The following is a 15,115-nucleotide window of genomic DNA, read 5'->3' as shown; positions in this document are numbered from 1 at the left end:
AAAGAGGGCAGGGATAGAGAGAGAAGTGCAGCCTGAGCCCCTGCATCCCCGGGTGGCTGAGTCGGGCACCCGTCCACTCCCCTCCCCATTCTCGGCACTGAAAAGTGTGTTGGGAGCAGAGCCCCAAGAGGCTGTTCTTCAAGAATGGGAGTTGCTGGAGACATGTAATCAAAGTCTTACAAAGGTCCTGACAATCCCAGCAGCAGGCTGGGCCAGGGTCATGACGGTAGTCTTAAATGGGAAATCAACAAATCAAAAGGTATGAACTTTAAAAAAGCTTAATATTCTTCACTTTCGCTCAAATTTTTGTACCAATTTATGTCTTCACCAACAAATTATGTAGAATTGTATTTCCCAGTCCCCTCATCCTTGTCAACCTTGGATATTATCAACCTATGTCAGTCTAATAGCAGGCAAATGATTTCTCATTGTGGTTAATTTGTGTTTAATTACTAGAGGGGTTGAACATCTTTTTAAATGTTCGTGGATCATTTTAATTGTTTTGTTGTGGTTTTTTTGGTGAAAACCTATGGTTGTTAGTTACTGCTGGGTTCCTCTTTTATTTAAGTGCTTCTTTAAGCTTTTTAAAAGAGAAGTGGAGGGCAGATTCTACTGGTGGATGGCAGCCTAACAGTAGATCACTGAGTATCACGCCTGCACATAGCAGGTACTCAATGAACCTGTGGCAAATTAATGAAAGATCATTAAGCAACCCCCTAGGAGAGGTGTGTAGGGTACTATTCTGTCTTGCTTTTTTGCCCTCCTGATTGATTCCGAGCTTGGGGAGAGGAGTGAAATCTTTTCCTGCTTTTGAGGGGAGGGGAGCGAAGGTGGAGATAGGATGTGATGGTCCAGTACAAACAGGTGAACTGAATCCTACTTGGCTCATGATTTATAGAGATGATCCCAGAAAATACACCAGGGAGGGTGTGGCTTTCAGAACATGGCACTTTTAGTTCTTGCTTGATGACAAACTCAAATTCTGAATCTCGCCACAGAGAGAGCCCTAAACTCGGGATAATTCCAAAATGTGGCAAGGTGCTGTCTTCAAAGTTACCCCTCACAATTTTCAATCTTCCACCTAAAATTTTCCATCACAAGTTTAAAAGGATGCAACTCCAAATTTAGTGCAGCTATTAACATATTTTAAAATAAGACTTATGTGACTCTTGGCTATACATGCAGTGATATCTAAATACCATAGCAATTTGATACCCACCACTTAAAAATACATAAACACACATCTTTGGTCAATTAATCTTTGACAAAGGAGGCAAGAACATACAATGGAGAAAAGACAGTGTCTTCAGTAAGTGGCAATGGGAAAGCTGGACAGAAGCATGTAAATCAACGAAGTTAGAACACTCCCTCACACCATACTCAAAAATAAAATCAAGCTTAAAGACTTAAATATAAGACATGACACCATAAAACTCATAGAAGAGAGCATAGACAAAACATTCTCTGACATAAATCATCAGTTTCCCAGGACAAAAGAAATAAAAGCAAAAATAAGTAAATGGGACCTAATCAAACTTACAAGCTTTTGCACAGCAAAGGAAACCATAAACAAAACAAAAAGACAACCAACGGAATGGGAGAAAATACTTACAAATGATGTGACAGACAAGGGTTTAATTTTCAAAATATACAAACAGCTCATACAGCTCAACATCAAGAAATGCAAACTACCCAACGGTCATAAGACCTAAATAGACTTTTCTCTAAAGAAGACCTCCAGATGGCCAACAGGCACATGAAAAGATGCTCAACATTGCTAATCATTAGAGAAATGCAAATCAAAAGTACACCAGTCAGAATGACCATCACCGAAAAGTCTACAAATAATAAATGCTGGAGAGGGTGTGGAGAAAAGGGAACCTTCCTACACTGTTGGTGGGAATGTAAATTGGTGCAGCCACTGTGGGGAACCGTATAGGGGTTCCTTAAAAAACTAAAAATAGGCTTACCATATAATCCAGCGATCCCACTCCTGGGCAAATATCTAGAAAAGATGAAAACTCTAATTCGAAAAGACACACGCACCCCAATGTTCATAGCAGGACCATTTACAATAGCCAAGACGTGGAAGCAACCTAAATGTCCACCAACAGATGAATGGATAAAGAAGATGTGGTACATATGTACAATGGAATACTAGTCAGCCATTAAAAAGAATGAAATGATGCCATTTGCAGCAACATGGATGGACCTAGACATTATCATACTAAGAGAAGTAAGTCAGAGAAAGACAAATATCACATGATATCACTTAAGTGTGGAATGTAAAAAAAAAATGATACAAATGAACTTATTTACAAAACAGAAGAAACAGACTCATGGACATAGACAACAAACTTACGGTTATCAGAGGGGAAAAGGGTGAGGGATAAATTAGGAGCTTGGGATTTAGAAAAAGAAAATTAAATAAATAAATTAATTAAACAAAAATATACAAGTTCTTCTTTAACTGTTCCTTTTTCTTCCTAAACTTGTCTTTCCAACCACTTCCCACATCTAACTTTATCCTAATATAACACATGCTATGTTTGGAAGTCTTTTATGAATTATTCCTATCAGGTTTCTCAGCAACATAAATATAAATTTAAATTTAAGGAAAGTTTATATCCTATGATCAGAAGTCTTTAAGTACTGAAAAGTTTCTTCTGGTTAGGGTTATCATTGCCATTATTAGTAACATGTATTTTTTTTTATTAGTAACATGTATTTGATTAAAGCAATATCTATGGGTTGCTAATTTTGGTAAATAATTGTTAAACATAAAAAAGTAAATTTTTATTGGAAATGCATCTCTTAATGAGGTGAATGAGGTTGTTTTTCTCTCCCAATCAGTTTATTTATCTCTCTACTGGAATAAGATAGATTAACATCAGATCAGTTCCTTTTTTTATTGTTATAGGTGCTGGTGCTGAGAAACTTCCACATAGATAAGTACAAGAGAAAGGAAGGGTTTTTTTTTTTTTACAGCAATGTCACATAAGTTTTTGGACTCGAGTTATAAGCCAGAAATCATGCAGTGATCAGCAAGAAAACTAACATAACATTGTAAAGCAACTATACTCCAATAAAAATTAATTAAAAAAAAAGAAAAAGAAATCATGCCATGATCCATCATTAGCAATTCTTTTTTATGGTCTATCAGCTGATGATACAATCAGTTCTTGCGTCCTTCCTTGGTTCTGCATGCTCCTGTGGTGTCAGCAGCATCTTCCCTGGGCACTTATGCTGTCAGCCTGTGGCACTCCTCCAAAGTGAAGAGATATTGATAATTCCCAGCATACAGTCAGTGCGTGCTGCACTCAGTAATTTCACGGTGTGTAAAGAAAAAAACTGACAAAATACTCAAACCCACTTTTCTGGGTAAGGTTTAGCTCAGCGGCCACCAAAGCACCTTCTGCCTGTTGGTTCCTGGGGATGTCTGTGCAGGTATCTAGCTTTTGCCCGAATCTCATTTCTGTTTTGACACCTTGTGCTCCCTCTACACATCCTCACTGCATAAATTAGCTCCTGCTCGGCACTCACTAGAGTTTTCTTCTTGGTGACCACTCAGGCTGGCACATTTGCTGGAGCAGTTTCTCAAAACTCATTCTCCTTATTTCTGCAAAAGGTTGTCAGAGCTCTGAGCCGCTGACAAGTCCCCTGCACCACGTTTCATCTCTGTGCTCTGAGCCTTGTGCTTTCTTACGCATCCACGCCTATGCCTTCAATTTCTGTGCATGAGCACAGATGTCTCATAGTTATATCTCTAGCCAAGATCTCTCCTCTTTTAGTCATATTCTTCCCAGACATCCCTCTTGTCCATCTCAAAGACGTTTCCAAACTTAAATTTAATATCTCCAAAACTGAACTTTTGAGTCCGTCCAAACCTCTCCCTCCTAAAAACAAAAAACAGAAATGAAACAGGCCAGTTCTCTTCCAGGGCCTCCCATTCCCATTCAGTGACTGGTAATGCTGTCCACCCAGCCAGAAACGTGGGAGTGACCTTGACCCCTCTGTCCTGCCCACTTCCTGCAGCCCATCCCTTACGACCCCTGGAAGGTCCAATCTCTAGCTATCTGTTGGTTTGGGCCGGTCTTCTGCAGTCCTACCATGCACACTGGTTCTCACCATTTTAGTGGATTCTTGCTCCCAAGGGGCAGTCATGCTGGGCCCCACGAGGCTGGCTCATCCCTCCAACCTTGTCTGACATCATGTTTCCTTTGTTCTCTCTCTCCTCTAACCACACTGTCTTACTTGGGGGGCTTCCCCCTGCCACAGGCTAACCCCCTTGTTGAAACTGAGTCCCCCTAAAACCAAGTTCTCTTACTAAGTTTATGACTAATCTCTATCCGAAACTTTATTCCCTTTGTTGTCCCACCCTTCTTCCCTTTCAGGACCCAGGAGTATCAAAGAAAAGGGGTGATTGAAGCCAAGCAGGACCCTGCAGGACCTGCCCTAGTACAAAAGCCCCTGTGCTCTGTGCTCTGAGCATCCCAGGACCTGCCTTCTTCCAGCAGCCTCTCCAGTCTGGTTGCCTCTCCTGCCTGGCTCACCTCCCACACTGCAGCCTCTTTGGACTAAGGGGGTGTCCCTTTTGGTCAGACCCACTTCAGGGGAGGCGGTCCCTTCCGGTCTGACACTCTCTTCATATTATGGGAAGGGCATGTATGGTTCCTAGCAAAGACAATGGGTATGTCTATGCTCCTGTAATGTGTCCAAAATAGATTCATCTTGAAATTTATGGAGTAATCAGAGAACAGAAACTTCTAATAAGTGTTCCTAGGGAATTATTATAAATTAGTATATATTTACTAGGCATCTGCTGTGCTAGGCACTGATGGGAGAAAGAGAAATTTAAGATCAAGTCTCTCTTCCCTCCAAGAAGTAATACGTGCTTGTTGTCAAAATTAAAACAGTTCTGAAGTATAAAGAGTAAAAGTGAAAGGCCCTATTCGCTCCCTTCTCAATCCCTCTTGGTGAGATCTTTCCAAGCTGTTTTCAATGTTCTTAGAGGTAAATATACATGCGTCTGTAAATGCACATACACACATACACTGGGTTTTTAATGGGACTATGCTAGACACATTGTTCTGTAACTTGCTTCTTACAGTTTTACACCTTCCCATGTTCTATGTGCATATAGATCTACCTCATTCTTCTTAGTGGCTGCATCGTGTTTATAATAAGGACATACTATCATTCATTTAATGTTGTGTATTGATGGACATTTAGTTTAGCTCCAGTTTTTCCTTATTAGGGTCACATGCATAAGAAATTAACTTGTATAAATTCAACCATATGTGTTCAGCAAACAGTAAAAACAAACAGAGGAACAAGGAAGCAGTAAAAACAATGAGTAAGCACGCGTGGTAAAGAGCACGAGCTCTGGAGCCAGACTACTGGATTCAAATCCTTCTCTGCCTCTTAGCAGCTGGGTGATCTTGATCAAGTTACTTCAGATCTCTGTGCCTCACTTCCTCATCCGGAAAACAGAGGTAATAATGGTGCTTATCTCATCGAGTTCTTACAAGGATTAAATGATTGACACATGCAATGCGTTTAGAATAGTTCCTGGTGCATAGGGAGTACTAAATAAATGTTAACTATCATTCTATTATTATTATTATTATTAATTATTTACAGAGTAGAAGGTATAGAGGAAGTTTTATTAAATATGGCTAACATTTATGAATTGGTTAACATTACTTCAAAATTATTTTGGCTGAAAGAAAGTGGTGGGGTGTACCTGCCTTCCCTGGTCTGCAGCTCGAGGGACACTGCAAAGTTTGGTAGAGTAAGTCCAAGTAAGGTCTTGTTCCCTTTTCTTTTTCACTTATAGCTTTTGAACCAGGCAATGGTACAATTATAAATAATCTGAACAGTCTCTATAGTGTGACTTGTGATATAACAAAACTTAAAGATACCTTTATGGATGTGTTTTAATAAACCCAGAGACACTGGGCTGAGCCTGCCTTGGGCTTTTGGGTCTCCCCAGTAACAGTGCTGATTATACCAGACTTGCACCTGCTAATGCAGCAGGTGGGGGGGGGGGCTTACCCGCAACGGTGAGGAAGCCGGTGGATGGCACAACCAGGAGAAGCAGAGACACACCTGAACAGGTAAACTCCTGTTGCTAAGAAGGCAGTAAATCAATCAATCCTGTAAATCTTGGGGCTGCCCCAGATCCTTCTAGTCAAGAATTATAACCTAGTTTCCACGGAGTCCAACTGTGCTACCACGAGGCCCCACGAGGCTGAAGCTTCGGCTCTTCCTACACTCCCACGTGAACCATTATAGTAAATCCTCCGTTATTTGAGGGTCCTGAGTGAGTCTGATCCTTGACCTCACAGGGTCGAACTCTGACACTAGCAAATGGTTTCATGAAAAAGAAAATACAGGGCTTCCCTGGTGGCGCAGTGGTTGAGAGTCCGCCTGCCGATGCAGGGGACACAGGTTCGTGCCCCGGTCCGGGAAGATCCCACATGCCGCGGAGCGGCTGGGCCCGTGAGCCATGGCCACTGGGCCTGCGCGTCCGGAGCCTGTGCTCCGCAGCGGGAGAGGCCACGACAGTGAGAGCCCCGAGAAAAAAAAGAAAAAAGAAAATATAGCCAGTAAGCAAACACCAGAAGAGGTTGGCCCTGCTAGTATGAAACACATACTAACATCACAGTAACCTCAAAATATCTCCTTCCTCCTCTTCAGCTCTCCTACTCTCCCTGCTCCTTCTTTTTCCCTTGAAAAAGGCAGATTAAAAAAATATTATAGTATCTTATAACCTTTCAGCGAGTAGTAAATAAGTCACAGGGATATAATGCACAGTATAGTGAATACAGACAAGAGTATTGTGCGATAATTATGTAATGTGATGAATACTGTGACAATGGCAATCATATTACAATATATAAATGTCAATGTAACATGCTGTACACAATGTTATATGTAAAATTTATTCAATAAAAAATTATAGTATCCAATTCTGGTGAGGGAGTAAAGAGAATGTATCAGTAAGTATGGAGAGTCTAAGATCTGTACCCTTTTATCTACCCATTCTACTTCTGGGAATGTCACCGAACAAAACAAAACAAAACAGAGCAACCAACAACCACAACAAAACCCCTAAGTATAGAAAAAGCTTTACATCAAAGATGACCTTCACCATTGTAAATAGTGAATCATTAGAAACAACCTCGCAACAAGTTGTCTGCAATCAATATCCAGTTCCCTTGCTCTGTAATTATGATGGAATCCCTGACCTAGGTCAGCACATGGCTGTCAAAATTTATGACTACATTTCCCAGCCTCCCTTGCACCCAGGTGACCATGTGACTAAGTGCTGGCCAATGGAGATACAAGCAAAAGTGAGGATGTGGCTTCTGACTGAGGCTCCCCTACTCTCTGCCTAGAATGTGGATGTAGTCATGAGCCACCTGGGACTGTGCTGATGTGGGCAGCACCCTGGGGATGGCAGAGCAATGAGATGGAAAAAGCCTCTTTGTCTGCACTGTGGAGCCACCATACTAGAGCTGGTCTGTTTGGATAAGAAAACTGTAAATCCAAATTTCCCTTTGTTTGTTTGTTTGTTTGTTGGCCACGCCACATGGCTTGCAGGATCTTAGTTCTCTGACCAGGGATTGAACCTGGGCCCTGGCAGTGAAAGCACTGCATCCTAACCACTGGACCGCCAGGGAATTCCTCCCTTTGTTATTTTGAGTCTCTGTTCCAGCAGGCAAGTCTGCATCTAGCTAAAACACACATAAATCAACAGGAAACAATGGATTGGCATGTCCACTTGGTGAGATGTTAGGTAGCTGCTGAGATTAATTGATGAAGGTATGAAATAATAATAAACACTCTTAAGATATATTAATTTTTAGAAGGATGAAAAAATTTGCATGTGGATTGATGATTATATCTAAGTAAAGCTCTCATTAGAAAGAAACATTGGAAATTTTACACTGAAATGTTAATAATGGTTATATTTTAGATAATGAAACATTGAAGGATCTGTATTTTTTCTTCTCTCACTTTATTATTTAAAATTAAAAATAATTTTTTATTTAAAATTTTTTGAAATGAAAAACAAGAAAAAAATTGTTAAATAGTATTCCTAGGATCTTCCGGATATTGGGATTGGTTGCCTTAGGCTAGGCCTCCTGTGCAGGTAACACAGGCATTGGCCAATGTTGTAGGGAACATGGGGAAGACACTCCCAGCAAAGGCTGCCTCACAAGACCACCCCTGATTACAGCAATTCCATTACTGACATGCTCTTTACAGTAATTCCATTACTAGCTGCTATTTTATCCCCTCTTTGAGGTAACACACTAAGTGTCTGATACATTGGGATGAATCCCTTAATAGGCTGGAACAGCTTGGTAATTAGTGCTTGTGAGATAAATGGGCATGGGTGGGGGTGAGGAGGCAGATGGGGAAGAAAGGGAAAGTGGGAAACATCAAAAGATGGATGTCATCAACCTTCAGCTTTGCCTAAATGAGTTCTTGTTGACCCAGACGCTGCTGGCTGTCTACTCAGTGTCCATTCTCTCCTTCTTCCTTGCTAATCGATTACCAGGTGGTGTTTTTTTTTTGGTGTGTGGGGGGGGTGAGCAGTAATTTCCCATCATGCCTTGCAACTAGTAGTGACGAGGTGACATATTTTTCCTAATAAGTCAGAAGTGAGAGGAAGTTTAGGGGTGGGGCTTCTGGACAAGCTACGGTTTTCCAGATAAAAATGGACAGAGTTAGTTGACATATTTTCATTCTTAGCCCTTCCCCCTTATTCTCATCTGGACCACAAACACAATGCCTGGAGGTACAGCTGACATCCTTTTGTTGATGGCATAAAAAGTGTTAAAAGGTAAGTTTCAGAAAAAAAGTAAAATCATGCCTCACATTCAGATATAAAAATGAACATATGTTAAAGATTTTATTGACCTTATGAGGGAACTAGGCAGATGTTATAAGGTGCCAAGAAGCACAAATTCATATGGAGTAAAGGAATGTTGAAATGAATGGAAAATGGAGGTAAAACTGGCTTTCCACAGGGTAGGAGGGAAGACACTTGAAGCTTCACCTGAAAGGGCAGAATCTGCTTAGTTACAGTTATAACTGTAGTTATAGAATTCTGCATTGCTATTAGTTACCTACTGTTAGTTAGAGCTGTGAAGCAGCTGCCTGGGTCTGATCAGGTGGAAGGGTGTGTTAACAGATAACGGGTACTTTTCCATCAAAGTAAAATTATTTTCTCCAGAAGGAAGATTAAAAGAACCTTCAGTGATGGTATCAGCTCTGGACTACAGACCTCTGGACTCCTCTGAAGGGAGAAAAATAAACCCCTATTTTCTTAAGTAATAATTGTTGGTTTCTGCTAAATGCACCAGGGAAGTCCCATCACTTTTACTTTTTAATTTACATAGTGGTCCATCAATAAATTGAATGTCCACTCTCAGGGGTTATAAAGCAGCTTGCAGCAGACCAACGTTCCCACTAATAACAGCTAGAAAAGCCAGAAATACACGTCAGAATCCATCTCTTTGAAGGCAGTGAAGAGCCGCTGAAGAGATAAGAACTGGAGGAGTTAAGACTCCAGAAAGCAGGGGCTTCCCTGGTGGCGCAGTGGTTAAGAATCCGCCTGCCAATGCAGGGGACACGGGTTCGATCCCTGCTCTGGGAAGATCTCACATGCCGTGGAGCAACTAAGCCCATGCGCCATAACTACTGAGCCTGCGCTGTAGAGCCCACGAGCCACAACTACTGAACATGCGTGCCACAACTACTGAAGCCCGCGCACCTAGAGCCCATGCTCCTCAACAAGAGAAGCCACCGCAATGAGAAGCCTGCGCACCTCAACGAAGAGTAGCCGCCGCTCGCCACAACTAGAGAAGGCCTGCGTGCAGCAACGAAGACCCAATGCAGCCAAAAATATAAAATAAATTAAAAAAAAAAAAAAAGACTCCAGGGAGCAGAGAACCCCAGAGGGTGAGCAAATGTCTGCAGCCACTTTTATTTACCCTGAGGGCATCTGCCAATTCTGGACACAGGCATGAGGCTGAGGATCCAGACTTTGAATCCACAGAGGTCCACTGCTGGGGACAGGCAAACAGCAGAGCTTTTGGCAGAGACCGAGTGGGGAATTCCAAGGACATGTGCCAGATTCTGGGCAACTCTTTATTTTAAGAAACTGAAATTGAAGTGGAAAGCCTCTGAAAAGCAGAGGAAGCTTTTGATAGACTTGCAAGGTGAAGATTTGCATTTGAGACCTGCTGGGGTGCTGATGGGGTGGGTCGCTGCAGAGCAAACTCCAGGCTCCCAGGTGGAAGTTGGAGGCACAGAGGTAGACTGAGCCCTACCAGGATCTCAATGCAGCTGTGACTCAGTACAAGATTGGCTACTCTTCTCATTGGTCTCGTGGAGGAAGGGGTAAACCCTCCCTGGAGGATAATAACATTTGAAGCCTCTACAACTTTTTACAAGCAAAATTTGGCATCTAATAAAAAATTACTGGATATATGAAAAACCAGAGAGAAAAGACAATAGAAACAGACCCACAGTTAAGCCAGATACTGAAGTTACCTGACTTTAAAATTACTATGGTTAACATGTTCAAGAAAATAGAGGAAAAGAGGGAGAATCTTACTTGAGTATTGAAATCTGGAAAAATAACTCAAATGGAAGCCCTAGAGCTAAAAAGTACATTAAATAAAATTATGAATTCAGTATATTAGACACAACAGAAGACAGGGTTAGTGAACTGGGAACAAATCAATAGAGAACATACAAATTGAAGCACCAAAGGAAACAATGGAAAAAATACAGAAACAAGCATTAGAGACACGTGTGACGCTGAGACGGTGAAACATATATGTAATTGGTTTCCCAGAAAAAGAAAGAGAATGGGGCAATACCAAAAGAGATAATAACCAAGAGTTTCCCAAAACTGATGAGCCATCAAATCATAGATTCAAGAAGCACTATGACTCCAAAGCAAGATAAACACAAAGCCAGCCACACCTAGCACATCATAGCAGGACTGCTGAAAACCAAAGATAAACATAAAATGTTAAGAGGATCCAGGGGGAAAAAAAAAAAAGATACATTACTTTTGAAGATTGTTGGCTGACTTTGAAACAATAAAGCCAGAAAACAATGGAATGACATCTTTAATGCAATGAAAGAAAATAAACCTGTTAACATTCCCCAAAGTTTTAGGCATTAGGTTTTATTTAGAGAACAGGGATAGTGAAGATTTCTGATTTTATCTCTCTTTTTTTTTTTTGGCCATACCGCCAGCATGTGGGATCCCCGACCAGGGATCAAACCCACACCCATTGCCTTGGAAGCACGGAGTTTTAACCACTGGACCACCAGGGAAGTCCCCCTCTGACTTTATTTTTAATTGTCTTGCATAATATGTGATTTATAAGGAATTAAATTTAAAAAAAAAGTATTCTAGCATTCCACAGAAGTTTCTCAAACTGTAAGCCTACAGCAATGATTAGCTACTTTCCTGCCTCCATAGTCACCTTAGTTTTAATTCATCCCTAAATTTAAATCACAAAACAAATGTTGTACATAGAATTCTTTTTAACTTTAAAAATGGATTAAACAGTAGAACACAGATAGATTACCCAGAACTTAATTCAATAGTATTGATACCATGGTTTAATTTACTTCATCATCTCTGCCCTTATTTTATTTTATTTTTCAAAGTTAGTACATTGCCTACGTACGCATCTTTTGGGAGACAGATGAATGGAGTACTTGTGTTAAACATCTGGGGCCAGGATATGTCAGAGATTCAAAACCAGGACACAGAACATGAGGGTTAAATGCTTCCAGAATGATTCTACCCGAGTCACAGGTGAGCAGGTCAGGTCCTTTCTGATAGTACCTGAGATCTATCCTCCCAGCCCATGTTTCCTGAGCCTCGGAGTAACTCTCATCTGATATTTTCATAACTTCTTTCAGCTTCTATCATTTTCAAGGGTGACTGAAATTATGTATTCCCAATCAGGTGGGAACAAACCTCCCTCTCCAGCTGCTTGTTTTCTCTGTTCCTTCCACATTCCTCTCATCCAGCCAAGATGCTAAATAAAACGACCACATCTCCTAATATCAGTGAGACTGAAAACTTATCAGACTGAAAGTATGAATCATCATTCAAATTCCCCCAAAATTCTAGTTTATAACCCCTCCTCGGAAATTCCCATTTATAAATAGAAAAATCAAGAATGAAGTTATTTTCTTTTTAAATCCATTTCTCCATCTATAAAAAAATTAGTTTACCACACAACTTAACCCACTGCATGTATATTGTTCTGATCCAAGCAACTATAAATAAAGCTGAACTGCCAAAACTTCCTATTTCTTTTCGTCTTTTCTAGCAAGAATTGGTAACATTTAGCAGTAAATTTCACTGTCATGCAAAAGGATGTTTAAGGATTTTCTGGTTTTACTCCACCGGAAGTAGGATCAATTATGCAGAAGTCCCCTGATTCTCTATCATTACAAAACCCACAGCAACCAAAACACATACACAAATGAAGAAGAATTCTTCATCTCAAGAAATTGCAGTTGAAGCCACTAAATGTAAGAACAACAGAAAAGAGGCAGATTAATAAAATACAGTAAGAACCATAAAAGTTGAATTATGCGATAGATACTGCTGTATCACCCTCTTAAGAGTTGGACCAATTTAACCTTCCACAAGTAAGGTATGAGGGTGCCTATTTCCACATAGCCTTGTTATCATAGCATGGTATCCAATTTTTTTTTTCAGTCTGAGAGGTAAAAAGTGGTATTTTGGTGTAGTTTTATATTTAGTATCTCATCATGAATGAGATTAGTAATTTTTTTGTGTGCTTACAAACCATTTATATTTCCTTTTCGGTGAATCATATTTTAGTAGCTTTTGCCCAGTTTTCTATTTTGGTCTTTTTCTTATCCAATTGTGAGAGCTCTTTATGTACTAAAGAGATTTGTCTCTGATGTGAACTGGCAATGCTTTCCCCCGTTTCGCCATTTGTCTTTCGCCTTTTGACTAAGAAGTTGATTTGGCCCAAGGTAAAGAACTTTAATTTCAAAGCTTTCCTAAGTGTTTGTGTACTCAAAGGAGGCTACGGAGGTAGGAGACTCTTGTTTGGAGAGACACAGCCATCTGCCTGCTTCCTATGCCCTGTCAGGCCCGTGGGCAACGCCCGCAGGTCAGCGGAGGAAAAAAAGGGAACGGATGTTGTTCGCACGGTGTGTGCAGAGTCCTCCCGGTGGGGGCCAGGAACACTGGCACACACAGGGCACCTTTGGGAACACGTTTCTCTGCCCGAAGATGGATTTAGGCGCACATCCCACCCAAGACTTCCCCCAGAGAGTGGGAGGGCACCAGGAGGGGGGAGGTCGTGTTTCCAACTCCTAGTGGAGTGTGTCAGAGCATGTGCAAAGCCTGTTTCAGACCGTCCGCGGCTCCTGGTGTGATTCTAGACCCAACACATCCATTTTGGGAAAGGTGATGCAGGGGCTACTCGTGTCCTGGGGATTGTCCCGGTGTAGTGAGAGGACCAGATCCTAGCGCACGGTTTCTCCACAGTGCCCCAGCGGGCAGCGGTACTGTCGTCCCGGGTGAGGTGGGGGCCAGGTAGCTTGCCCAGGTACCCAGGGCTGGAAGCGGCTGCCGGGTGCCGGGCCCAAGCTCTCAAGCCCCAGCCCACGGCAGTGCTGGAGCGGGTCCAAGGAAGGGCCTTGGGATTCGCAATGGAAGGACCAACAGCCTCACCGGAGTAAACTTTCTCGGGTTTGAGACGGACTCTAGCTTCCATTCCCGGGTCCTGCCAAGGGCGGGTGTAACCATCTCTCAAAGCTCGGCCAGGACCTGTGCTCAACCACCCAGGCTCTGCTCTGGACCACTGAGCATCTCACACAATGCCCTCAAGATTTTATGCACCCTTGTATTTTTGTTTTTTGGCCGCGCCACGTGGGATCTTAGTTCCCCGACCAGGGATGGAACCCGCACCCCCTGCACTGGAAGCGCAGAGTCCTAACCCCTGGACCGCCAGGGAAGCCCCTGTGCACCCTGGTCTTATTTCCTCACCTAGACATCCGACATCGGCCGCGCAGAGGTTTACGTGTATTGACCACATCCGACGGCAGAGCACTTCGGCAGCAGGCGGATCTCCACAGATCTCGTCGCCGACAGCGTGTGGGGACCGGGTCAGGAGGGCCAGCAATGAGCGGAGAGGCGCGAGGGCAAGGGACCGGGAAGTTCACCGAGGGGAGGCCCCGGCGGGGTGATGGATGGCGGGATGAAAAGCCAGACTTTAGGGGGAACATCACATCTGGCCCAGCCTGGGGGTGGGGGGCGGACCCAGCTGCAGAAGGTCCAGACTCTCCCTCGGGGGGCGGAAAAAGGGACTTCCTGCCAGGTGCTCTGGCCTCTTTCGAGGTTTCTGGAGAAACGAAGCCAGGCTCCATTTCCTCTGAAGTCAGGCAAACCGGGCCGGGCCAGCAGTCCCGCCGTGACAGTGCCTCAGCCCTCAGAGGGTAGGCCGGCGGCTTCGCCAGCTCCCGGCTGAGGCCTGCAGCTAGCCGCCGGAGTCTTCCCGCCAGCCCCGCCCCCCCCCCCGCCCCCGCCCTGCCACAAACGCCGCGTCCAGAACTTTGCACAACTCGAGGGCGGCCCAGACGCCGCTCTCGGCTGCGCGGCGGGAGAGTTCGACCTCCGGGAGCGGCTCGGCGAAGTCCCCGCCTAGACCACCCCTCCGGACCAAGACGCCCCGAGGCTGCCTCCCCGAGGGTCCGTCCGGAGTCGGGCAGCCGCGGCCGGGCGGGAAGCTCGCGCGGAGACGGGAGAGGGCCTCGGCGCGCGGCCGGCCCGCTGCGGCCCCATCCCCGACGCCGAGAAAGTCGCACTTACCGCGTCGGGCTCTGGAGGCGCCCGGTGGTCACGGCGGGGCGGGGCGGCCAGGCGGGAGGAGGGAAGGCGGGGGACTGGGGCCGGCGGGCCGAGGAGAGGGATGCTCGGCCCCTCGGGCGCCCCCAGCCCCTTCCCGGCAGCCTCACCCCCGGCGCCGGCCGGCCCGGAGCGAGCCACTCCGCCTCCGTCAGGCCGCACCAGGCCACTGGG

General features: G+C 43.9%; 1 protein-coding gene across 1 annotated transcript in view; it reads right to left on the bottom strand.

Annotated features, from left to right (window-relative positions):
• The window catches only part of LOC103073373 (skin secretory protein xP2-like), a 48,873-nt gene that overhangs the window by 26,666 nt on the left and 7,092 nt on the right, over positions 1–15,115 (bottom strand). Inside the window, exons 2-3 of the mRNA XM_007469869.1 lie at positions 14,906–15,110; positions 13,570–13,733 (exon numbers count right to left, since the gene is read on the bottom strand). Coding sequence (XP_007469931.1) covers positions 13,570–13,733; positions 14,906–15,110 — 369 coding nt within the window. The remainder of the gene's footprint in view (positions 1–13,569; positions 13,734–14,905; positions 15,111–15,115) is intronic.

This window comes from Lipotes vexillifer, unplaced genomic scaffold, assembly GCF_000442215.2.
Source record: "Lipotes vexillifer unplaced genomic scaffold, Lipotes_vexillifer_v1.1 scaffold472, whole genome shotgun sequence".
NCBI lineage: Eukaryota > Metazoa > Chordata > Mammalia > Artiodactyla > Lipotidae > Lipotes > Lipotes vexillifer.
This window is presented reverse-complemented; position numbering and strand designations above follow the sequence as displayed.